Source organism: Leptodactylus fuscus, chromosome 3, assembly GCF_031893055.1.
Source record: "Leptodactylus fuscus isolate aLepFus1 chromosome 3, aLepFus1.hap2, whole genome shotgun sequence".
NCBI classification, from domain to species: Eukaryota; Metazoa; Chordata; class Amphibia; order Anura; family Leptodactylidae; genus Leptodactylus; species Leptodactylus fuscus.
This window is the reverse complement of record NC_134267.1, coordinates 73,318,174-73,344,498: the sequence shown is the minus strand read 5'-3', so window position 1 is coordinate 73,344,498 and position 26,325 is coordinate 73,318,174. Positions and strand designations below refer to the sequence as shown.

Below are 26,325 nucleotides of genomic sequence, written 5' to 3'. Positions count from 1 at the left end.
GGGCTCCTAATAGCCCCCAGTACCTTGTTGATCCTACCCAGAAGTGAGGAAGTGAGGTTCATCTGCATAGGCTGACTTCCTCTATAAGATAAAATAAGATAATCTTTTAATAGTCCCACCATGGGGAAATTCAGGGTGTTGCAGCAGAATGGATAATCCAGTAATATATTACAAGAAAGAACACATACAAACTTAGAATAGCAGATAGAAGTCATAGCAACTAAAAATAAAAAGAAAGACTTCAGGATCATTTAGTTCTTTGTGGAGTGATCTTCGCTTAGCCTGATGTTAATTATACAGCCTGACTGTGGTTGGGAGGAAGGACCTCTAATAGCGCTCCTTCTCACACTTGGGGTGAAGCAGTTGGTCACTGACAGTACTGCTCAGTACTATCACTGTCTCATGCATGGGATGGGAGTTATTCTCCAGCATGGAGCTCACCACGGACAGTATCCTTCTTTCACGCACCACCTGTACATGTGTATTGCAGTCTATAGTGTTGAACCAGCGATCAGTGCATCGCTGGTTAAGGTCCCCTAGTGGGACATCACTAAAAACCACTGCAAGGCACAGTGTTTTGCCCCACTATTCAGGCTCTCTGCAGCCAGGAAATAGCTCGGATCAAATCATATTGGAAAATTAGACAAAACTGCCGAATCAAATTTTTGAATAGTTTGCTCATCTCTGTTCATATCCATTGTTCACAAATCAACTGTCACTGCTGAAATGTTTAGAGAAAATGTTTAAAAACCTGAGAAAACCCCTTTAACACGGCTATGTTTCAGTATAAGAGTCTACCACTACATAGGGTAAATTAAATCAATTATTAGCCTTCTCTTCCCTCTCCATAGAGTTCTGTGTCTGAGCTGGATATAGGGACTCTGTGCAAACAAACAGTCTGAGTGAAGATGGAGAGGAGAGCAGCCTAATAGATGGAGAAGGAAACAGATTTTCCTAAAGTGGATGTTTCACCACCTTCACCAATCCCAGCTCTTTGTATCATTTAAAGGGGCTCTATCAGCAAAATTTTGCTGTATGAGCCCCACATATGCGTCAATAGCCTTTAAAGAGGACCTTTCACCATTTTGCCCACAGGCAGTTCTATATACTACCGGAAAGCTGACCGTGCGCTGAGTTTCTCGATCTGGGCCCGGTGTGAAGAGCTTACAGTCCGGTACCGTAGCTCTTCTATGGTCAGAAGGGCGTTTCTGACAGTTAGCCAGAGACGTCCTTCTTCACAGCACAGCCAATCGCGCTGTGCTGTGAGAGCCGGGAGGAACGCCCCCTCCCTCTGCTCGAAGTACTCGTCCATAGACAAGCATTATCAGGGAGGGAGGGGGGAGTTCCTCCCGGCTCTCACAGTACAGCGCGATTGGCTGTGCTGTGAAGAAGGACGTCTCTGGCTAACTGTTAGAAACGCCCTTCTGACCATAGAAGACCATAAGCTCTTCACACCGGGCACAGATCGGGAAAGCCGACAGTGCGCTGAACTCAGCGCACTGTCAGCTTTCCGGCAGTATATAGAACTGCCTATGGGCAAAATGGTGAAAGGTCCTCTTTAAAAAGGCTATTCAGGCACTGCTAATCTTATTTTAAAACCCTGTCCCGTTTTAAAATAAAACTATAAAAACATATATGTAAATGATACCTGAATGTGCATCCTGGGCGGTGATGCACGATCCAACGTCTTCTTCTGGCACGCCTACCTCTTCTTTCGGCGACAGCCTCCGGTACTGGCTCTTCCCCGGCATCATCTTCATCCTCTTCCAGCGGTTCAAATCCGATTGTTTGAAATCCGGCACGTGCGCAGTAGCTATCCCTCCGGAGCTACTGCGCACACTCCGGTGGCACTGCCATTGAGAAAAATGGCGCCAGAATGTGTGAAGTAGCTCCGGAGGGAGCGCTACTGCCCGCGCACCGGATTTCAACCAATAAACTCAGTTTTAGGTCTGTGTTTACATACAGAGGTAACAGACTCCTCAGCTTTTATCAGCAAAACTCAATTAGCAGACCTAATAAATGGAAGAGGGAGATAAAAGGCTCAGAAATACAAATCCCAGCACTCAGCTCCCCTCCCTCCTGAGATCAGTGAGCTACGTCACTTGTCCTGGGCGGAGAGATAAGATCATACCCAGATCCATGGTTATGGAAATGCAGCGTAAACAGTGAAGTGAATAATCTCAGATAGTAGCCAAACAAAACAGTTTTGCTGAAGCAATGTATTTAGGAAAAGTCTTGAATCCACATAAGCTAGCAGTATAGATAGGATCCTTTAGATGGGACAACTCCTTCAAACTGTGTGTGGGGGAAGCCCTCTTAGAAAACAAGTGAACAGAGCCCACTAATATATTAAAACAGTCAAATTGTGTAGGAATCAGTAGAGTGTGCTTATTAAATTAAGTGGCTAACTTTGGTCATTTTTATTTATTTTTGGGAAAAAAATTACATACATAGTACATTGTTAGCACTCACCATAGTGCTATTACTCCCTTTCTCCTCAAATAGCTATGATGGCTGCTGCCTGATAGAGCAGACCATCACAACTAGGTTTTAAAAGAAAAATTGCGGTGGTCCCACATTAGCGATCTCCGCCATTAGTGACTCACTGATAAGAAACTAATGGTGGCGATATATATATTTTGTCAGGGTCTGGGGTTGCTAGGTGGTGTGGCTGAGACACACACGTCCAGTTTCTTTTAGTCAAACACAAAGGTAGAGTTCATTTTCACTCAAATGGTAGTGCAGCAACAAAAGGAAACAATACAAAATTAAATACCTGCCCGGCTAGGCTCTAACTAAATATAAAATAGGTTACCTCACCTAGGATAACAGAAATCAAAAGCCAGTTGAAGTCTTTCACTCATATTCCAACTGCAATACACTCCACATGCACAATACAACACAGATATCCAAACTGAGATACACGCATCAGAGGATTAGATACACAAATCGGCACACAGTATCACACGCCATAATATTAGATACACGCGTCTGCACACAGTCCCACACACTGAAGGATTAGATACGTGCGTCTGCACACGGTTACACGTGCCGAAGCATTAGATACACGCGTCTGCACACAGTACCACACTCTGGGGGATTGGATACATGCATCTGAACACAGAACCACATGTCAAAGGATTGGATACACGCATCTGCACAGTTCCACACACCAGAGCATAAGATATGCACCTCTGCACACAGTACCACATGCCGTAGGAATAGATACGCGCGTCTGCACACAGTACCACATGCCGTAGGATTAGATACGCGCATCTGCACACAGTACCACATGCCGTAGTATTAGATACGCACGTCTACACACAGTTTCACACACCGTAGGATTAGATACACGCCTCTTCACACAATACCACACGGGAGGATTAGATACGTGTGTCTGCACACAGTACCACACTTTGGAGGATTAGATACATGCCTCTGCACACAGTACCACAAGTCAGAGAATTAGATACACGTCTCAGCACACAGTACCACTCGGGGAGGATTAGATACGCGCGTCTGCACACAGTATCACACGCCAGATCATTAGATATGCGTGTCTGCACACAGTACCACATGCCGTAGGATTAGGTACGCACGTCTGCACACAGTACCTCACGCCAGATGATTACATATGCGTGTCTGCACACAGTACCACATGCCGTAGGATTAGATACGCGTGTCTACACATAATTCCACACGCCGTAGGATTAGATACGCGGATCTTCACACAATACCACGCGGGAGGATTAGATATGTGTGTCTGCACACAATACCACACTTTGGAGGATTAGATACATGCCTCTGAACACAGTACCACAAGCCAGAGAATTAGATACGCATCTCAGCACACAGTACCACACGGAGGAGGATTAGATACGCGCGTCTGCACACAGTACCACATGCCGTAGGATTAGATACACGCCTCTTCACACAATACCACACAGGGGAGGATTAGATACGTGCATCTGCACACAGTACCACACGACCGAGGGTTAGATATGCACGTCTGCACACAGTTCCACATGCTAAAGGATTAGATACGTGTGTCTGCACAAAGTACCACACGGGGAGGATTAGATACGCACCTCTTCACACAATACCACAGAGAGGAGGATTAGATACGCACATCTGCACACAGTTCAACACGCTGGAGGATTAGATACGCATGCCTTCACATAGTACCACCGTCAGAGGACTAGATACGTGCATCTACACACAGTACCACACGGGGGAGGATTAGATGTGCGCATCTGCACACAGTTCCATACGCCAGAGGATTAGAAACGCACGTCTGCACACAGTACCACATGCCGTAGTATTAGATATGTGCGTCTGCACACAGTTTCTCACGCTGGAGGATTAGATACACGCGTCTGCACACAGTACCATACGCCAGGGTATTGAATACGTGCGTCTGCACACAATACCACATGCCAGAGGATTGGATACGCGCATCTGCACACAGTTCTACACACCAGAGGATTAGATACACGCGTCTGCATACAGTTCCACATGCCGTAGGATTAGATACGCACCTCTTCACACAATACCACACAAGGGAGGATTAAATACGTGCGTCTGAACACAGTACCACACTTTGGAGGATTAAATGCATGCCTCTGCACACAGTACCACATGCCAGAGAATTAGATATGCGTCTCAGCACACAGTACCACACGGGGGAGGATTAGATACGTGCATCTGCACACCGTACCACACGACAGAGGATTAAATACACGCGTCTGCACACAGTACCACATGCCGTAAGATTAGATAAGCACGTCTGCACACAGTTTCACTTACCGGAGGATTAGATACGCGCCTCTTCACATAATACCACATCGGGGAGGATTAGATACACGCATCTGCACACAGTTCCACACACCAGAGGATTAGATAAACACGTCTGCACACAGTACCATATGCCGTAGATTTAGATACGTGCATCTGCTTACAGTTCCACGTGCCAGAGGATTAGATACGCACCTCTTCACACAGTTGTACATGCCATAGAATTAGATACACGTGTCTGCATACAGTACCACATACTGTAGGATTAGATGCTCGCGTCTACACACAGTTCCACATGCCGTAGGATTAGATACGCACCTCTTCACACAATACCACACAGGGGAGGATTAGATACGTGCGTCTGAACACAGTACCACACGCCAGAGGATTAGATGCGCACGTCTGCACACAGTACCACATGCCGTAAGATTAGATAAGCACGTCTGCACACAGTTTCACTTACCGGAGGATTAGATACGCGCCTCTTCACATAATACCACACGGGGGGGATAGATACACGCATCTGCACAGTACAACACGCCAGAGGATTAGATATGTGCATCTGCACACAGTACCACACCAACAAGGATTAGATACTTGTGTGTAAACACAGTACTACATGGGGAAGGATTAGATACTGCTTTACTCCAGGTATCCATAACAACTGATCACAGGTTTTTCACTGACATCCAAAATGAGATACACATAATCACATGACGCTTATGGACATACACACAAACAACATACAAAATACACCAGTGTAAAATTAAACAATTCTTATGGGGCCACTACACAAACATAAAAGGTAATATACCCGTGCGAAGCCGGGTCCTTCCTCTAATATATTATAACATATATTATAACATAATCTATATTATAAAAATGAGTGTCTATTTGTCTGTGTCTGTCTGTTCTTTATTCGAACAAACGACTGAACCGATCTTCACCAAATTTGGCACACAGATACTTCAGGTGTCCAGGAAGGTTTAAGACCCAGGATTAAATTCTCGCGTGTGCACATAATACCACACGGTGGAGGATTAAATACTTGCGTATGCACACAATACCACATGGCAGAGGATTAAATACTCACGAATGCAACACAGTACCACATGGCAAAGGATTAAATACTTGCGTATGCGCACAGTACCATACGCCGGGGGATTAGATACATGCGTCTGCACACAGTACCACACGCCAGAGGATTAGATACGCAAATCTGCACATAGTTCCACATGCCTGAGGATTAGATATGCGCATCTGCACAGAGTTCAACAAACCGGAGGATTAGATACGCGCGTCTCCACACTGTTCCAGATGCACGAGGATTAGCTACGCGTATCAGCACACCGTACCACACGCCCGATGATTAGATATGCACATGTGCACACAGTTCCACATGCCCAAGGTTTAGATACATGCATCTACATACAATTTGTTCCACACGACAGAGGATTAGAAACTCGCATCAGCACACAGTATCACACGTTGGAGGATTAGATACGCGCCTCAGCATACAGTACCACACACCAGGGTATTAGATACATGGCTCTGCACAGAGTACCACATTTTAGAGTTTTACTCCAGGTTTCCATAGCAACCTAGCCATTTTTCTTCACTGCTGTGTGTCAGCTTTAAAGGGGCAGGGCGCTGTGGATGACACTGTTACACAACATCACATTCACACAGCTTTACTTCAGGTATCCATAACAACCGATCGCAGGTTTTTCACTGATATCCAAAATGAGATGCACATGATCACAATGACACTTATGGACACAACACACACAACACAAAATACATCAGTGCAAATTCTTATGGGGCCACTACACAAAAAAAAAAGAAATATACCCATGCAAAGCCAGGTCCGTCTGCTAAAATATATGTATATACCGTATAAACTCTAGTTTAAGCTGACCCGAATATAAGCTGAGGCCCCTAATTTTACCACAAAAAAAAAATAACTGGGAAAACTTATTGACTAGAGCAGCCTGCAAAAGAAAAGCACTACAGGCCGGGGAGCCTTTACAGAAACGCTGAGGGTGGACCTGAAGGAGGACCTCGGCCGCCGGACCTGAAGGTCGCCACGCTCCTGCCGCTGCAGGCAACCAGCAGCGGCAGGAGGTTGGCGATGCTGTTTCAAACTGCAGAAGTACTTACGGTACTTCTGCTAGCAGGCCCGGAAAGCAGACACGCTGGGTGCGGGCCTGAGGTTACGCGGCCACGTCACCCTGCGTGTGATAGAGCAGTGTGGGGGGGCGGGGTCTGCGTACCGGGCCTGCTAGCAGAAGTACCGGAAGTACTTCTGCAGTTTGAAATGAACAGTTTCGCCACACTCCTGCCAGGGTCCGGATGCCGGGTCTGTAACTATAATATTGCTGAATTACCGTAATAACTTGAGTATAAGCCAAGGCAGACTTTTTCAGCATAAAAACTGTGCTGAAAAACTCGGCTTATACTTGAGATATCCTACTAATATTATAAATGTGAAAGTTTGTGTGTTTGGATGTTTGCATGTTTGTGAGTTTGGATGTTTGTTCCTCAATCACGCTAAAACACCTAGACGAATTTGCGTGCAATAGGCTACTTTTGGTGCCACTAAACAACATGGCTTCCTAGCAGGAGACTCACAAAAGCAGGACTCCTAGCCCCAGCTATAGACTGACACACACTGACTTGCATTTCCTGCCACAAACTGCCTGCACACTCCTTACTGTCGCCTCAGGAGTAGCCCTCACTCTACTCACTCACATTTACAAATAGATTTCCACTACACACGGAGGCCCGTTGCTCCTGCCTGCAATTAAAATGGACTGGGATTGCAGGCATTAACACTTGACCCCCCCTCCCCCTCAAACACCCCTTCCCCTTACCTTTAACGTTGCAGACCGGCTCCTGCCTGCTGACCTCACAGGAGCCGACCTGTTCCATACTGAATGCTCCCACGCCTGTGTTTAGAATACTACTATCGCGGCTGGGCTATGGACAGTGCAGATAGTAAGGCACACAAACTCTGATAGATGGCAATACACTTGGATTGCCGTCTATGGAGACTTGCAATCAAATGATTGCAGGTTCACACCCCTCAGTGGAACGAAGAAAAAAGTAAAAAAAAAAAAAAAAAAAAAAAAAAGAAAAAAAATTACAAAATCCTCCAACAACACATATAAAACTCCAAACTGCTGTGATGCATATACATATTAGTTACCTTTCCGCCCAAAAATGCCCTGTCTACTAAAACTATTTGCCCTACTCCCTCAACGTCAAACTCACACGTAACAAATCACCATTTTTGGTTCACACTTTGGACTATCATTTCAAGACAAGCTCATCTAACCAATACACATTCCCCAGAATGCTATATCTACCGTTAATCTGGCCCCGCTATATTGTAGTTGCAAAAAAAAAACCCTTAGGGAGCCTTCACACGGCGTAAACGCGCGTGTATTTGGCCAAAATACACGTGTCAAAATAAGACTCCCATTCACTTCAATGATATTTTTTACACGCCTGTAAAATGTCATTGAAGTCAATAGGAGTCTTAATTTTACACGTGTATTTTGCACAAATACATGCATTCGCTCCGTGTCAAGGCTCCCGTACACTCAGTTCACACCACCGTCTGCTCTCCGTTCATGCGGTTCCATCTTCTGTTGTCACACAGTTCGCCCTTAAGCGCGGCTGACGCTGGGTTCACACTACCGTTCAGCACTCCGTATTAGTTTTCCATCTTCTGCATGCAGAAGCCGGAAACCTGTCAGACCGGGTCTGGCCATGAACGGCGGTGAGCGTTTTATGCTTCCCGCTGCAAAACCGTTACTGCATGTCCGAATCTGTGTCTGGTAAGGTTTGGCAGCGGAGAGCATAAAAAAGGTACAGTATGTACATGTCTACTTTACCATAGACCAGCTAAAAGTAACAAAATAAAAAGCCTCCAAAAATAACAACAAATTGTCTGTATTATTATATACACAATATAACAGATCACATTTACTATCCCACCAAACTTTTTGAAGCACTTTTACAGTTTCACGCGTCTATGTCCGCCCAATTCTCAAATCACCGCAGACGAAGTTGCGGGGTGGTGGACAAAAAAATGGAAAGCATCATAATGTTTGAACATGTTCAAATCAATCAAAACTTGACATAGTTTAATGTTTTTTGGTTTTTTATTTCTGTTATTTAATTTTTTTTTTTTTAAACTACCTTTTTTAACAGAAATTTAAGGAAATTGGTTATAACTTTCTAGAAATGACAGACCTCTCAGACTTTCAAAGAGGCCAAATTGTTGGTGCTCGAATGTCAGGCACTAGTGTAACAGAAAGTGCCCAAATGTTTCGCCTTTCAAGAGGTAATGTCTCAAAAGTAATGACTGCTTTTGAAAGAGAAGGGAAAACATCCTCAAGCACAGGTCTGGTCGAAAGTCGAAGTTGTCTGAGAGAGACCGTCGGACTCTAAAGCGAATTGTTAGAGGGGATCGCAAGACCGCAGCTCCTAAAATCACTGCAGAGCTCAACAGAAACATACAAAACCCAGTTTCCACAAAAACTGTTCGAAGGGAGCTTTACAAATCTGGATTCCATGGAAGAGCTGCAATTAGAAAACCTCTGCTCTCAAAGACAAATGTTTCAAAGCGTTTAGAGTGGTGTAGAAACCACCAGAAATGGTCCCTCGAGCAGTAGCAAAATGTGATTTTCTTTGACGAATCATTGTTTACCCTTTTTCCAACCTCTGGCCGTGTTTACGTTTGGAGACAGCCAAAAGAATGATTTCATCCAGACTGTCTTCTCCCAACCATCAAACATGGCGGGGGTTCAGTGATGATCTGGGGTGCTATTTCTTGGAAATCTGCCGGGCCTAGACCTGAATGAAATATTCTCATTGAATGCAAAGTACAAAGTTGAATGTAATGACAACAAAATCACACAAAAATCATCAATGGAAATCAAATTTATTAACCAATGGAGGCCTGGATTTGGAGTCTCCCCCCCCCCCCCCCCCTTCAAATTAAAGTGGAAAAACACACTACAGGTTGATCCAACTTTGATGTAATGTCCTTAAAACATGTCAAAATGAGGCTCAGTAGTTTGTGTGGCCTCCACGTGCCTGTATATGACCTCCCTACAACACCTGGGCATGCTCGTGATGAGGTTGTGGGTGGTCTCCTGAGAGATCTCCTTCCAGACCTGGACTAAAACATCTGCCAACTCCTGGACAGTCTGTGGTGCAACGTGACGGTGGATGGAGCGACACATGATATCCCAGATACGCTGAATCGGATTAAGGTCTGGGGAACAGGCGGGCCAGTACATAGCTTCAATGCCTACATCTTGCAGGAACTGCTGACATACTCCAGCCACATGAGGTCTGGCATTGTCCTGCATTAGGAGGAACCCAGGGAAAACCGTTCCAGCATATGTTGTCACAAGGGGTCTGAGGATCTCATCTCGGTGCCTAATGGCAGTCAAGCTATCTCTGGCGAGCACATGGAGGGCTGTGCGGCCCTCCAAAGAAATGCCCACACCATTATTAACCCACTGCCAAATCGGTCATGCTGAAGGATGTTGCAGGCAGCAGTCATTTCATTTTTATGAAATTTTCATTCAATTTTTTTTATTTTTTTCCAGCAAAAAGTCCATATTCATGTTGTCATCATGTTGGAAATTAGATCCCTCCACAGAATTTTTTTTTAGCATAAAAGGGGTATTCCCATCTCGAGGATCCTATGAATCTCGAGGATGTCTATCTTGGTAACTTATGTAAATTGAAGACTTTTCCCAAAGATAGCCAAATGTAAAAAGATAATCCCACTCGAACTTCCAAAAATATTAAGCTTTGATATTTATGAGTCTTTTGGGTTGATTGAGAACATAGTTGTTGAACAATAATAAAAAGAATCCTCTCAAATACAACTTGCCTAATAATTCTGCACACAGTGTAGGCTGGTTTGAGACACTGAACCACTGATACATAAGGACATCTTGTTGATGTAGTGTCCCCAAACCTGCTGACAAGTTTCCTTTAAATCAACTAAATCAACTGATATTGCATAATTTTTTTCTAACATCTGACCTGTTTTATTTTATTTAGGTAATGGGCGATAGTTTACTGCTTTCTTCAGTATTCCAATTTTCCCGGAAAATTAGACAAACCATTGACAAAACAGCAAATAAGATAAGGTACTGTGTATTAATTTTAAGTTTTTCCAATATCTTGCATGAACGAACTAAATTCAAGTAAATTCTATTTTGATGTTTATACAATCAAATAAAACTGTGTATGTATACGTTTACCAACTTGCACTTTGACTAGAACCTGCAATATTCACACTTCTATATTCTCTATAATCAAGATCAAAAGAAAGAACTGCCTCCTCTTTCATTATAACTGTGTGACCAGCTGCCTATTTATCTGCAGTAATTGTGATAGGAGCGTCTGTCTCTTCCCATGTGAGGCTTGTGTCCATATTATTTCATCATAAGGAAGTCCTGGTGGCTGTATGAGTGACATATTGATCTGCATTGACTTATTTAAACCTGATTCACACTGGTACTATGTAGCTGCCCCAGTATAATATAAAATAAGCAAAATATTGTCATTCCAATATTGTGGAAATTTGTAAATCAACTTTAAACAATTGCTATATTGTTAGGTTTACTTTACTTCGGAAATGTAAAGAGCTTGGTTCTAGTTAAACCAAAAGACACACATTTGAAAGTGCAGTTGCTATTTCTACTAGTATGGTAATAAGTGCAGTAAATAGCTAGACAAGACCTTGTCAGCACAGCAATCCTCTACCTATGTTCCAACCATGATTGATGCCACAAATAAGATAATTCATTTTTCTTATGATATTGCAGAAGTGTTAAACCCCTTAACCCCTCCTTGCTGGTGGTATTTTTCGATTTGGACTCCCTGTCAGTCCAAACCCCATAACTTTTTTATTTTTCCGTTCACAGAGCCATATGAGGTCTTAATATTTGCAGGACAAATTGTTCTTTATATTGGTACCATTTATTATTTTGTAAAATGTTTTGGGAAGCTGGAAAAAAGATCAGGATGGAGTGGAATTGAAAAAAAAAGTTAATTTCTGTGACTTTCTTAGAGGCTTCATTTTTATGGCATTCACTATGCAGCCAAAATGACATACTACTGTTTGTATAAGGTCTGCTGGACTCTGGACCACAGAAGCGCACTGGTGTGAACAGGGTCTGACAGTTAGACGCCACTGCCAGCCCTCTACACACCCTAGTTCGCTCTGTACTATCACAGCGGCCTGTGCAGGTCAGAGCAGCCGCACAAGGACTCAGTCTAGACAGCACTTTGGTGCTAGACTGTCCACAATAAGCTAGTGTGCACACAGTGGCTTCCTGATGCACACCAAGCAGCTAACAACTAAAGTTTTCTTTCCTTTTTTTTTGGAAGTAGAGTTCTACCCTGAACTACAATTTCTGCCTAACAGAATTGCTAGCTAGCTATCCTGAGCACACGCAGTGCATTTGTAAATTGACATTAGGGCAGCGGGCTGAGGAACCTCCCTCTTTATAAAGGGAAAGGGCGGTCCACTTTCGGCCAAGCCAGCTGCCCAAGACGGAGGTGGTTGGTCGATACGACTGTCAGTCACAACCTGACCACACCCTCCGGCTGCAAGAGGGTTTAACCCTTGCTAAACCTGACTGCCATCACAAGGAGGGAGTGACAGGCGGCAATACGCTACCGCAGAGGGACGGGCAGCGACCCAACCCCTCGGCCGCAGTTGCCGCACAGTCCTAACAGAGAGTAACCAAGGATTACTGAACTCCAGAGGTACTTTGTGTAGACGGAAGAAATATCCACAAGGTCAACCATCATTAGAGCACTCTACCAAACTGGGCTTTATGGTAGAGTGGCCAGAAAAAAAGCTTCTAGAACATAAAGGAGAATAGCATAAAATCCTCAAAGTTTGCAGACCTTGTGGTATCATACCCAAGAACTTTGGTGACTGTGATTCCACCTAAGGCTATGTTCACACAGTGGAGAAAGAAGAGAAATTCCTCTTCATTTTCCACTGCCAACATTCTTGCCAATGGTCGGCCGCAACCAGATTCTGATAATAGTGCATTAGCATTCCATCGCTGCTTCCTGCTGCTGATTAGGCTGAATCAAAATTAGAATTAATTGATCATTTTAACTGCAATTAATGAATGTTATTTAAGGGCCTATTCCATTTTTACATGCTACAGAATTTTATTTATTTTATGATTATTTATTCTTATTCCACGTAATATCCTCACATGCCTGAAGTATATATCCTGTGTACTAGTCTATAGACACTTTATGTATATAGCCCAAGTTTTAGTCTGCCAAAGATTGTCAAGGCAGTGGAGTGCACAGTATAGATTATAAGAACATGGGCAGCCAAGTGTACAGTTCTGTATACAAGATATACTAAGAGGACAGCACTGTATACACTATATACTGTATACAGTGTGTACTGTAAAGGCAGCCATGTGCACAGTTCTGTATATTGTACATATTAGAGAGCAGTATTGTAAACAGTATATACTATAAGAAAAGGTGTACATTATCAGACCATATTTCAATCCTTCGCCCTTCCCAATGATCCATTTGCTGAGTCTTCAGGGCAGTGTGTTAAAGGAACTAAAATAGGATAAAGTGTAATTCCTATACTAATCTAAACACCTTCCCCCGACCTACTTTCTAAATCACATAATTTATCAAAAAATTATATTTACCCATTTCCTTGAGGTAGTCATGCGACATTTTCTGCTCATCTGGTGACTGTCCTTTTCCCGTTTCCAGAAACAGATTGTCACTAATACCCCCCCCCCTCCTCCACTTCATCATATTTACCCATCTTTCTTGCAGACGTCCTCCTGTGGAACAGCTTCTCTTTGTTTTCTAGCTGCTGGCATGCAAAATAGTCTTGGTGCTGCTCTTTTCTCTGTAGTCAGAAATCTACCTCAACTGTGCAGGCATGGGAGCAGTAGTCTTTGCTGACTGCAGACCACAGAGCAGCGCCGGGACTATTGCGCATTCCAGCAATTCTAATTTGTGTAATTAACAGCACCTGTTACTTACCTGAGGCACCTAACAGGTGGTGGCAATAACTAAATCACACTTGGAGCCAGTTGAAATGGATTAAAGTTGACTCAACCTCTGTCCTTGTGTGTACCATATTGAGCATGGAGAAAAGAAAGAAGACCAAAGAACTGTCTGAGGACATGAGAAGCAAAATTGTGAGGAAGCATGAGCAATCTCAAGGCTACAAGTCCATCTCCAAAGACCTGAATGTTCCTGTGTAGTGCGGTAGTGCGCAGTGTCATCAAGAAGTTTAAAGCCCATGGCATTGTGGCTAACCTCCCTAGATATGGAGGGAAAAGAAAAATTGACGAGAGATTTCAACGCAAGATTGTGCGGATGGTGGATAAAGAACCTCAACTAATATCCAAACAAGTTCAAGTTGCCCTGCAGTCCGAGGGTACAACAGTGTCAACTTGTACTATCCATCGGCGTCTGAATGAAGAGGGACTGTATGGTAGGATACCCAGGAAGACCCCACTTCTTACCCAGAGACATAAAAAAGCCAGGCTGGAGTTTACAGGAAAAAAAAAGAGGCCTTCAAAGAAAAGAACACGGTCCCTACAGTCAAACATGGCGGAGGTTCCCTGATGTTTTAGGGTTGCTTTGCTGCCTCTGGCACTGTACTGCTTGACCGTGTGCATGGCATTATGAAGTCTGAAGACTACCAATACATTTTGCAGCATAATGTAGGGCCCAGTGTGAGAAAGCTGGTTCTCCCTCAGAGATCATGGGTCTTCCAGCAGGACAATGACCTAAAACACACTTCAAAAAGCACTAGAAAATGGTTTGAGAGAAAGCACTGGAGACTTATTAAGTAGCCAGCAATGAGTCCAGACCTGAATCTCATAGAACACCTGTGAAGAGATCTCAAAATGGCAGTTTGGAGAAGGCACCCTTCAAATCTCAGGGCCCTGGAGCAGTTTGCCAAAGAAGAATGGTCTAAAATTCCATAAATGAAGATATTAATACCAAAGAGTTTGTGCTTGCAATCATTTTCTGGAAGAAAATGAGTATGAGCTGACATAATTGCAGGGGTGCCAATACTTTTGGCCAACACTGTATAGTCTGACTGAATTGCTGTGTATCCCACTTAGCTTTTGGGGGATACAGCATTAAAATCTTGTTTGAGCATATATGGACTGACTGAATTGCTGTGTATCCCACTTAGCTTTTGGGGGGTACAGCATTAAAAACTGGATTGAGCTTATATAACCTGACTGAATTTCTGTGTATCCCAGGTAGGTTTTGGGGTTACCCACCGTCAAAAACTTGATTGAGCGTATTTAGCCTGGCTGAATTTCTGTTTATCTCACTTATGTTTTGGGGGTACACACAGTGGATATCTGAATTGAGTGTACATAGCCTGACTGGATTTCTGTGTATCCCACTTAGGTTTTGGGGGTACACACCGTGGATTTGGATTGAGCTTACATAGCCTGACTGAATTTCTGTGAATCCCACTTAGGTTTTTGGGGTACACACCGTGGATCTGGATTGAGCGTACATAGCTGGACCTAATTGCTCTGTATCCCTGTTAGGTGTTTGGGGGGACACCCCGTAGAAAGCTGGGTTGAGCATATATATAGCCGGACCTAATTGCTCTGTATCCCTGTTAGTTTTCGAGGGGACACCCCGTGGAAAGCTCGACTCCTCTCCCTGCAGTATAGCTCTTAAAAGAGCTGTTGTTTTTCTTCAGTTTTTCCCTGCCTACTAGAAGCTAATCCCTCTCTAGCCCTCAGCAGTACGTCTGTCCCTATGTCTACAAGCCGCAACATGACACAAAGATGGCGGCCGCTATTCTTATAAATCCAAGGTCACATGTTTTCGGCAGCCAATGGTTCTTTTCAATTTTTTTTCAATGCCTACGTTGTCGTAGTTCCTGTCCCACCTCTCCTGCACAGTTATTGGTGCAGAAAACGCACCAGGGAAGGTGGGAGGGGATACGAATTTTTACTGCATTTGCTGCGTGGTATTCGATTGGAATCGAATACCTCGAACGACCTGATATTCGATTGAATACCTATTCGATCGAACGACATTCGCTCATCTCTATTCTTTACATTGTATCCTGTCTGATTTATACCAGCCGTGTAATGTAATTACAACCTCATCCTATTCACTACTATGGGACGAGGCTGTAAATACTTTGCATAGCCATTTTGAATCAGACAGCATGTGATGTAAGCAATGAAGAGATCACAATGATCACACAAAGGTCATGAACCCTTCACACATCTCATCAGCAGGGTAATAGGGTGTCAAACCCCTACTGATTTGGTATTTATTGCCTATTCTAGGGATAGTTCATCAATGAAAATGATACAAACTGAACAAACCATTTAATAATAAATTATTTAGATACATTTATTCCAATTGTCATGCAGCCAACTCACACAGGGACATAAAATAAAATATGTGTTTTTTTTTGTTTACATGTTTTATTCTCACATTTCAGATTATTATTTAAAGACAAAGAAAGGAATTGGGATGAAATTGAGAAAAAATTAAGATCTGAAAGTGATATTCCTATTTTGAAAACTTCATGCTCGGTATGTTAACATTTTCATAACAATTTGTAACTATCTACCCATATTTACATCAGGCTATGTTGACACTGTTTTCAGGATGTCTTCAAATATAGTGTGGAGAATATAAAGGGTAACTGCCATTTTAGACATTTTTTTTGTACATTTGTGAAGGTGCATATAAGAAACTTTGTAGTATTTCGTATTAGAGGAACATTCATCTTCTGTTATCAGAGGAAGAGGAGTAAAGGAGAAGCATTTGGAAACAGGCACATTGGCGCAGATTACAGAAAGAGATCTCTCACCAGAGCTTTATTATGAATAATATATTTTGAATCTATATTTTGCTCGCTTCTACTAAGAAAAGAAATCTTACTTTATTCTATAGTAGCTTGTGCCTGTGTTTGCTTTTCACTCACTGGGCTCTTCCTCCTTTCTCCTTTCCCCATATACTTTTATGTAATCTGATCTAACAGTCCTCACACTGAAGACAGATCTCTCAGTGAATTGAACAGTTTGCCAGGCAGGAGAGGAGCTGGTAACAGCAGTCAGTAGCCGTTTTCTCTAATAAATAATAATATTAATAAAATATTTTCTCTGATAATCAGACCTCTGATCTGAGGGTTGGCAGGAGGTCAATCTTGCCCCGGACAAATCCAGCTGAGTAGTCTGAGTATCTTCTGACTCCAGCAACTAGTCCCAGTCCTTGGCTGTGCAATACAACTAAGTACAGTAAGTAATGCCGCAAGCACAGGAGCACAGGGCTTTACAGCACCATACTGTTACGGTGCTGAGCATTAACTACACGCTCAATGTGATTTAATAGTACTGCACAGAGCTGGAAAGAGTTAAGACTGGTGTTTCCTACACCAGCCTTAAGTCATTTTCCCTCTTCAAAATGCTCCTAAACTATTAAAGAGATATATCATTAGAATCCCTTTTTCTACAAAGACCATGTCGGAATAGCTTTTATAAAGTCTATTCTTCTCCTATCTTTATTATTCTGATTCACGCCGCCATTTCTGTGAGTCTTCAGAACACACAGGGGCATTCCCTCTTTGCTTAAAAAGCACAGGGGGCGCCCTCTGTGCTCTCTGAAGACTCTCCAGCCATGCCTCTTTCTTCTACTGCCGACTGCCTCTTCACCACATCATCAGCCGGCAAAGCCTACTGTGCATGTCCGTTTGGCCATTTTCCTGTGACCTCTTACATGAGCGTCCGTTTGACCACAGGAAAATGACCAAACGGACATGCGCAGTCTGCTCTGCAAGCTGATGACGTGACCAATGACGCTCTGAAGAGGCAGTTGGGAGAATACAGAGGCGTAGATGGAGAGTCTTCGGAGAACACGGGCCGCTGCACTTTTTGAGCAAAGGGGGAATGCCCACAGTGCTTTCTGAGCAAAGGGGGAATGCCCCCTATGCTTTCTGAAGACTCAAATGCATACAGGAAAAAAAAGAAAATTCACAAAAATGGCCGTGCGATTCAGAATAAAAAAGGTAGGAGAAGAATAGCCTTTATAAAGGCTGTTCTGATGTAATCTTTGTAGAAAAAGGGATTTTAATGATAGAATCCCTTTTAGAGTCTCCAGCCTCCTAAAAATTCAGGCACAACTTTGGAAGGTCACCCAAAATAAAAATTTGCTGGTCAGAAACTTTTGTAGATGTCAGGTATGTCATACCAGTTTTCTGGCATGAGTTTTAGTCAATCTGTTGAGCTGAGGCACACCTAACCCACCTTGACCTCGGCCCTACTCCACCCACATTTCTAAAAATGGGTAAGCAGGTTGAAAAAGTTTGCACATTTTTGTTGAAAATTGCTGTGTCACAGAAATATGCTACTTTTGATCCACAAATGTGGAGTGCTTCGTAAATTCCCTTCAATATGTACTCTTGAATTGTCTTTGGCTAAAAGACTTTGAGTAAAAAGGTTAGCGGTTGCACATCTAATTTCCCCATGAACCTAGTCAGATCATTTCTGAAATGTGTATATGTTGATATAGTAGGTGGCTGATGTCTATAGACTTTGCTTGGGTCATACTTTTACCCACTAACTTGAATTTTTATACATATTTTGCATACAAAATGTATACTTTAATGCAACATTGCATTAAGGATAAAACTTACTGGAAAAATAAAAATAAAACTTAACTACTAATATAGTAGTAAAAGGTGGGCATACCACCAAAAAGTGAGCATCTAAGATGGTGTTACTGTACCTACAAATAGCTTGTGGAGCTAATCACCGAGACCCTATCATCCTTCACAAGGATATAGCATGAATGTAAGGGTTTATATCTCAGAGTAAGGCCCTATTCTAACAGTCCAAGATACATATATAATATCAAAGGTAGTATATGACCCATAACCCCTAACTTGTCGGATATAGATAGGGTCCTAAATTCTCCTAAAGTAGATATTAAGTCCACAGAAGGTACTAAACACAACTATAGACCATGTATAGCACAGACACACTATGTGTGCTGGGTTAGCTTAACCTTGATTATAAAATTCTGTATCTAGTAGGCTGAAAAGAGCTCCGGTCTAAAGTTCATATATAAGAAGTCGAAAAGCTAGATATATCTCATAGATATATGTGGAGATAGCAGTCCCTAGAATGATTAGCTCATACACATTATGTGTGTAAGACTAGCTTTTCCTGAAATATTGCAGCGGTCCCGCCAAAGCTAAATGTAAAGCTCAGATCATGATAACCATAAAAGATACAGAGTCTTAGCAGGCTAAAACAATTGAAATACATGGCTCATTAGCTCAACACGTTAACGCGTTTCCTCTCCCCTATTATCGGGTAGATTCATGGGAATGAAGCTAGGAGCAAGTCTAAGTATACACCTAACGCCAATAATCTGTCCTCTGAAGCCTTTCATGTATGGACTGCTACATAAATGAGTATATGAAGGCAAAACTGCAATTCCCGGGGCCCTAATAGTGTACTCCGGTACTTCAGGTTTGGCTATTCTGAAGTTAACACCATCTTAGATGCTTATTTTTTGTTATTTCCACCTTTTAATACCACATTAAAAGATAAGTTTTATTTTTATTTTTCTTGTAGGTTTATTCCATTCTGTGACACACTTTGTTGCAGGAATAAAGACATACCATCTGTGATTTAACATGGCATGAAGACATCCATGAAAGTAAAGTGTAGACATAATTAACTTGTTTTTATTTGCAGGAAATTTTATCAATTCTACAAGAACTGAAACGAATAGAAAAACAATTACAAGGTATTTTAAGTTTTTACTCTGAATGGTCACATTGGTTCACACTTTGCATAAATCAATAGTACAGAATATTTGTAATATAAAAATGAAAGAAACTTTGTAATATATTTTATAAGAGAAAAATGCTTCTTTCTTTATGTGGTTGCTCCCCTTTAAAATGGCTTTTAATCTGAAATATATGCTGTATGTTTACACATGTCTAAACAATTTGGCTTTTGCACTCTCACTGTACTGAAACGGCCCTTACAAAATAAATAAATCAGTAAATACAGAGACAGGAAATCAACCACTGGCTGATACAACCAGATGCTTATACTAAAAGGAATTTGAAGCAATAGTACAACCAAAGAAAAAAATCCCTGAAATCATAACCTTTAATATAATCATATATTAAAGTATATGTGAGTACAACAAATGAATCAAACCACCACCCAATGCAAAAAATAGAGAAAATGAGTTAAAATTATCCTGGAAGGCTGACTGAAACTCCACGCGTTTCTCTCCAAGTCAGAGAGTTTACCACAACACATTCCAGAAACCGGGTATAAAATATAGTGATAATGTAACAGACAATAAGCATCACACATATATATATATATATATATATATATATATATATATATATATATATATATAACCCACTTTATGGATGATAAGTTTACACTGTATTCTATTATGCAGTGCAGTGACTGCACAGACTGGAGGCATCAGTGTAGCAGTTACATTGATAGATGAGCCTGACTGCTGCATTCAGAATAGATTGTAGAGGGAAGAGTTTAGTAAGGGGAATACCACTTAAAAAGGAATTACAGTTGTCAATTTCAGAGAGAATCAGAGCAACAATAAGGGTCTTTGATGTTTTCATGGTAAGGAGTGGGTGGATTCTGAAGAGGTTTTTCAGCGGGAAATGACAGGAGCATGCGTGCAATTGGATATGGGAGTAAAGAAAAGGTCGAGTAAAACGTAATCCCAAGGCCACAGCTATACGAAGAGCACCCAACATGTGCTCTCTGTTAGGTCAATGACCCAAGCATCCTCTATTATCAGAACCTTCTACTCCATATTGAAGACTTTTCCCAAGTTGCACCACTTCTCTGGAATGCTGTATCCAGACAATCAGATTAACTAGAGCTTCAAGCACATCCTAAAGACATATCTCAGGCCAATCACAAAGACAGGCCTATCATAATTCCTAATCTAAATCCTTCTGTAGATAGAATCCCTAAAGTTAACTGTACACCGTTCACACTCCTGAAGGACACAATACCTTACCAGACTGAAGCCCCCACTAACTCATAGATTGTATCCACTTTTGAGCAGGGCCTTCAATCCTCATTTTGCCTATATTGTACCATATACGATTTGTAAGTGCTGTAGTTGTCCTGTTGAAAAATAAATGATGGTCCAACTAAACGCAAACCAGATGGAATAGCATGCCACTGCAAGATACTGTGGTAGCCATGCCTTCAATTCTGAATAAATCCCCAACAGTGTGACCAACAAAGCACCCCCACACCATCACACCTCCTCCTCCATGCTTCACGGTGGGAACCAGGCATGTAGAGTCCATCCATTCACCTTTTCTGCGTCGCACAAAGACACGGTGGTTGAAACCAAAGATCTCAAATTTTGACTCATCAGACCAAAGCACAGATTTCCACTGATCTAATGTCCATTCCTTGTGTTCTTTAGCCCAAACAAGTCTCTTCTGCTTGTTGCCTGTCCTTAGCAGTAGTTTTCTAGCAGCTATTTTACCATGAAGGCCTGCTGCACAAAGTCTCCTCTTAACAGTTGTTGTAGAGATGTCTCTGCTGCTAGAACTCTGTGTGGCATTGACCTGGTCTCTAATCTGAGCTGCTGTTAACCTGCGATTTTTGAGGCTGGTGACTCGGATGAACTTATCCTCTGCAGCAGAGGTGACTCTTGGTCTTCCTTTCCTGGGGCGGTCCTCATGTGAGCCAGTTTCTTGATGGTTTTTGCAACTGCACTTGGGGACACTTTCAAAATTTTCCCAATTTTTCAGACTGACTGACCTTCATTCTTAAAGTAACGATGGCCACTCGTTTTTTCTTTACTTAGCTGCCTTTTTCTTGCCATAATACAAATTCTAACAATCTATTCAGTAGGACTATCAGCTGTGTATCCACCTGACTTCTGCACAACACAACCGATGGTCCCAACCCCATTTATAAGGCAAGAAATCCCACTTATTAAACCTGACAGGGCACACTTGTGAAATGAAAACCATTTCACGTTACTACCTCTTGAAGCTCATCAAGGGAATGCCAAGAGTGTGCATAGCAGTAATCAAAGCAAAGGTGGCTACTTTGAAGAACCTAGAATATAAGACATATTTTCAGTTGTTTCACACTTTTTTGTTAAGCATATAATCCCACATGTTTTAATTCATAGTTTTGATGCCTTCAGTGTTAATCTACAATTTTCATAGTGTAAGCTGATGGCTAGTCAGGTAATGGAGGGGGTGTACATCTCACCCAGACTACTAAGGTGGGTGAGATGAGAAAACTCCAGAAAGAAGAGTATTATTTCAAAGTTCCGATTACTGGGCTGGATTTTTAGGAATGGCAGGTAGGTTTGGTAGTGGGACCTGTCATTCCACCCCCCTCCATTCCACACTTTGGGGATGTTCCGGCAGCGACTCAGCTGCAGAGAGTCTCCTCGTCAAGGAGGCTTAAGTAGTTGCTCCAGCAGCAACACTTCGGCAGAGCTTGGCTGGAGTGCCAAACAGAGAGAGAGTTTTTTTGAGCTGTGTCCTGAATTATTCACTGGTTTTAAATTTCTGCTGTTATAGGTGAGGTAACCTATTCTATGTTCAAACAAAAAACAACTAGCATAAAATATAACTTTTAATTTTGTCAGCTAAAATAATGTAGCCAGGGCTGATTTAAAACAAACAAATGACAAACACGTCAACAGACATGATTAGGGTCACTCCTAATATACTTTTTTGTATGTGTGTGTCCCTACAGTTTGTTGACACAAGTATAATGAGATAATTGAGCACAATCTAAGATTTTCAAAGTCCTCGGGATCTATCCCCATCTCCTCACATTTCTTCTTATTCACTGCGTTCATGTGTTTTACCCATTTTAGCTTTCGTGTGAATAGTGATATGTCCTTTACCCATGAAAATAGATCAAACTGTACTGTTGGCACATATGACAAGCCTTTTTTAAGTACACTATGTTCCTCCAATGTCAATTCATAACTTGAAAGATTAACTACCTGCATTTCATCGGTTCTACTTTGTGTTTCACATAGGGGAGTGCTCCTTCTTATTTCTGTGGTGGGTTTAGTTCTCCCCGACCCCGCAGAAAATACTGTGTAATCGGGAGTCCCCTTGATAAAAAACCCCCCTGCTCACTATTCTGCTGTGGGTTTCTAGAGGTCCTTGTGGCTGGGCTGTTAGAACGATACAGAAAGGAAATCAGGTGCTGTGTGTGACAACTAACACCTCTTATGACACAAGACAGTTTGTCAACTGCCAGACGGCAGGAGTAATTTATTGTGTCACGTGCCCATGCCCATTGAATTACGTCGGAAAGACCCGACGGGAGTTCAAAAAGAGGATTTTGGAACATGTTGGTTATATCAACAGGAAAGAAGATAAAACCCTTTCCAACCACGTGTGGCAATGCCATGGTGGCAACCCTGGAACTCTGAGGTTCCAGGGTATTGAACATATACCTGAACCCACAAGGGGAGGAGACTGGGATCGCCTCCTTTTACAACATGAGGCAAGGTGGATCTTTAAGTTTCAATGTGTAAGACCTAAAGGTCTTAATGATCAAATTTCCTTTGCCCCATTTATTTGAAATAAAGAACAGACAGTAGAGCTAGATGAGACTCTACCATTTTTGATATCAACACTCTATACCGACAGTGTTAATGATTTATATGTCAGGATAAACGAGAGAAGGGCATAGGATGCATTGAGGAAATTAGTTCTGCAGCTATTCATAGTATACTACGTCTCTAGAGCTGGGACAGGGTTAATCCTCAAGGACGTCCTCTTATCATTGCGTGACTTGAACATTGTTCAGACTAATATGTATGCCGCGCTATCTCCATATCCGTTAGCCAGTGTATGGTACCGCTCTTCTTACTTACCTATTACCCATTGATTGCATATATCATTAACAATAGGAAGCTATTGTTTGTGTAGAGTTTAAACTTCCTCTAACAGCTGTCAACTAAAAACATACTTACCTTCTGGTTCCTTTTGCCGTATACAGTAACAGCGCTGTTGAATCGGACGCCTCGGAAACAAGAACACGCCCACAAAAGGGGGAGGTATCCTCCGCACGGACACTCTGCGATTTGATTGGTGGAGATCCGGATGACGTGGGGTGGGCGTATCCGTAAGAGCGTCAGGGCTCCATATAAACCCCAGCGCTGTAGCAGTCAGCGTCAGACACTCTGTACCGGCTCCCACCATCAGGGAACCGGGAAATGCGGTTTTAACCGCAACAACATCTTTGTTATTTTTGAACATCATATCCTCTCCTGATGAGAAGTTTAGCTTCGAAACGCGTTGAGAGATGAGAGATTTATTTATTTAACTATGCGCATCCAGTGAGAAACTTAGTCGCCTGTAGTATATATTGAAACAAGCAGGGACACAGCGAATGTGCATAGGTGTCTTAAGTTTATGAAAATCTTCATCTGATATGCACGCTTAGCGTTAAACATAGCCGCACATAGGATACATCAAAGTGGGCAAGCACGCAAGTGTGCACAAGTGTCATTAAGCTGTACATAGGAGCGGAGGCTCTAGGGCTTTATCTTGGATATCAGAGCAGGGGAATGGGGGATAATGATCCTATACAGTTATGGCAGTAGCTAGGCTATTAACCTTGAGCTTACAAAGTGGTGTCTATTAGCGCCTGCCAGAAATTCTGTTTACTATTCCCCGGTGCTCAATTATCTCATTATACTTGTGTCAACAAACTGTAGGGACACACACATACAAAAAAGTATATTAGGAGTGACCCTAATCATGTCTGTAGACGTGTTTGTCATTTGTTTGTTTAAAATCAGCCCTGGCTACATTATTTTAGCTGACAAAATTAAAAGTTATATTTTATGCTAGTTGTTTTTTGTTTGTAAAAGTGTAGCATTTCGTGCCCTTTTTTGAGAATTACTATTCTATGTTCAGTTAGAGCCTAGCCGGGCAGGCATTTATTTTTGTATTGTTTCCTTTTGTTACTGCACCGTTTTGTTTTGAGTGAAAATAAACTCTACATTTGTTTGCACTAAAGAAACTGGACTTTTGTGTCTATGCCACCCCACCTAGCAACCCCAGACCCTGACAATAGTCATGAAAATACAGAAAACTCTTTGAATTTGAAGGTGTGTCCAAACTTTTGGTCTGTACTGTAGGTACTAGCTTAACTGATGGTTCCTAATCATAATTCACATGAAGGGATGTGGTTACTTGGCTAGAGTAAATAGATCATTGAACAAGCAGTGATTCATCATAGGTAGCAGGTCTGTATCATCATATCACAAGCAGGGGCAAAGTGGCATTCACACGTCACTTGGTTAAGTAAATTAAAAGTGTCCCTATTGTGCATACTGCAGGGCTAGGAGGAGCAAACTAAAAAGAGCAAAAAAATATGCTGTCTGCCTATAGTTTATTTTGCTACACGTTTATTTTGGAGGAAGCAACATCATAAAGAGTAACATTACAAATCAATGTAGTAACTGAGTGCAGCAATGACACGGGTTTGTCAATACATGTTAAAATAAGTTAACTAACAAAATGCTTAACTGTGTAACTTCTTTTTTTCTAGTAATTAATGCAATGATCGATCCGGATGGCTCACTGGATGCCCAGAATGCACTGGGTTTTGGTATTTTACTCCCAACAGTACAGACAAAGCTGAAAGAAAGTTCCTCAACACACCCTGTAATTTCTGAACTACCAAGCCATTGTCAAAGTGAAAGCAGAACCAGTCGACAGAACATTAAATTTGTTTCTTCAGCAGTGGATGGTGCAGAGGCTAATGTTCATTTTGGTTTAACATCAAATAGGTTCAATCCTGATGGCAAAGAAGATTCTACTTTACATGAATAGAGTTTTCCTTTTGTGAAATCACTAACACAGAACTGAAAATAAAGTGATTCAATTCTAGTTTCATTTTTATGCATGCAAGTTTTGTACAGTTGTATATTTAGTTGCTGAAAACATTAATTTTTAAGGTAGCCATAAACATTCAACAGATGTATTGTAGGTTGTTGATTGAACAACTAATAACAGAGTGGTGAATGATCATCTCCCAAACGCAGCTATGTACATCTTACCTAAATCTGCTATTACAGATGTTTGGGCATAATTTTTCAGTTAATATACCAACTTCTCATCAACAAGTCCCATTTTATATTATAGTGCAATTTTAAAACTTGACTTTTATATTTGTACTTTACTAAAATAGATTAAAACACTACCAATTAAACTACTAAATAACAATACAAAATAAAGTAGTAAAATTATATTTTAAAATGCAATCACCACTACACTATATAATACTACACTATATAACACTAGTTTCCTTACAATTAATTGTAATATTTGTTGTAAGTTTCTCCTAACATTTTCCTAATGGCATAGATTCCCTACTAGTAAATAATCAGTGAGTTGTTCCACACTATTGT

At 41.8% G+C, this 26,325-nt stretch overlaps 1 protein-coding gene across 3 annotated transcripts in view; it reads left to right on the top strand.

Moving 5' to 3' along the window:
• The window catches only part of CEP170 (centrosomal protein 170), a 180,733-nt gene extending 154,661 nt beyond the window's left edge, over nucleotides 1–26,072 (top strand). For all 3 annotated transcript variants that reach the window (XM_075267759.1, XM_075267758.1, XM_075267757.1), the window contains exons 15-18: nucleotides 10,885–10,973; nucleotides 16,334–16,427; nucleotides 19,599–19,650; nucleotides 25,464–26,072. In XM_075267759.1, coding sequence (XP_075123860.1) covers nucleotides 10,885–10,973; nucleotides 16,334–16,427; nucleotides 19,599–19,650; nucleotides 25,464–25,747 — 519 coding nt within the window. In that variant the 3' untranslated portion in view covers nucleotides 25,748–26,072. The remainder of the gene's footprint in view (nucleotides 1–10,884; nucleotides 10,974–16,333; nucleotides 16,428–19,598; nucleotides 19,651–25,463) is intronic.
• The last annotated feature ends 253 nt before the right edge of the window (nucleotides 26,073–26,325 follow it).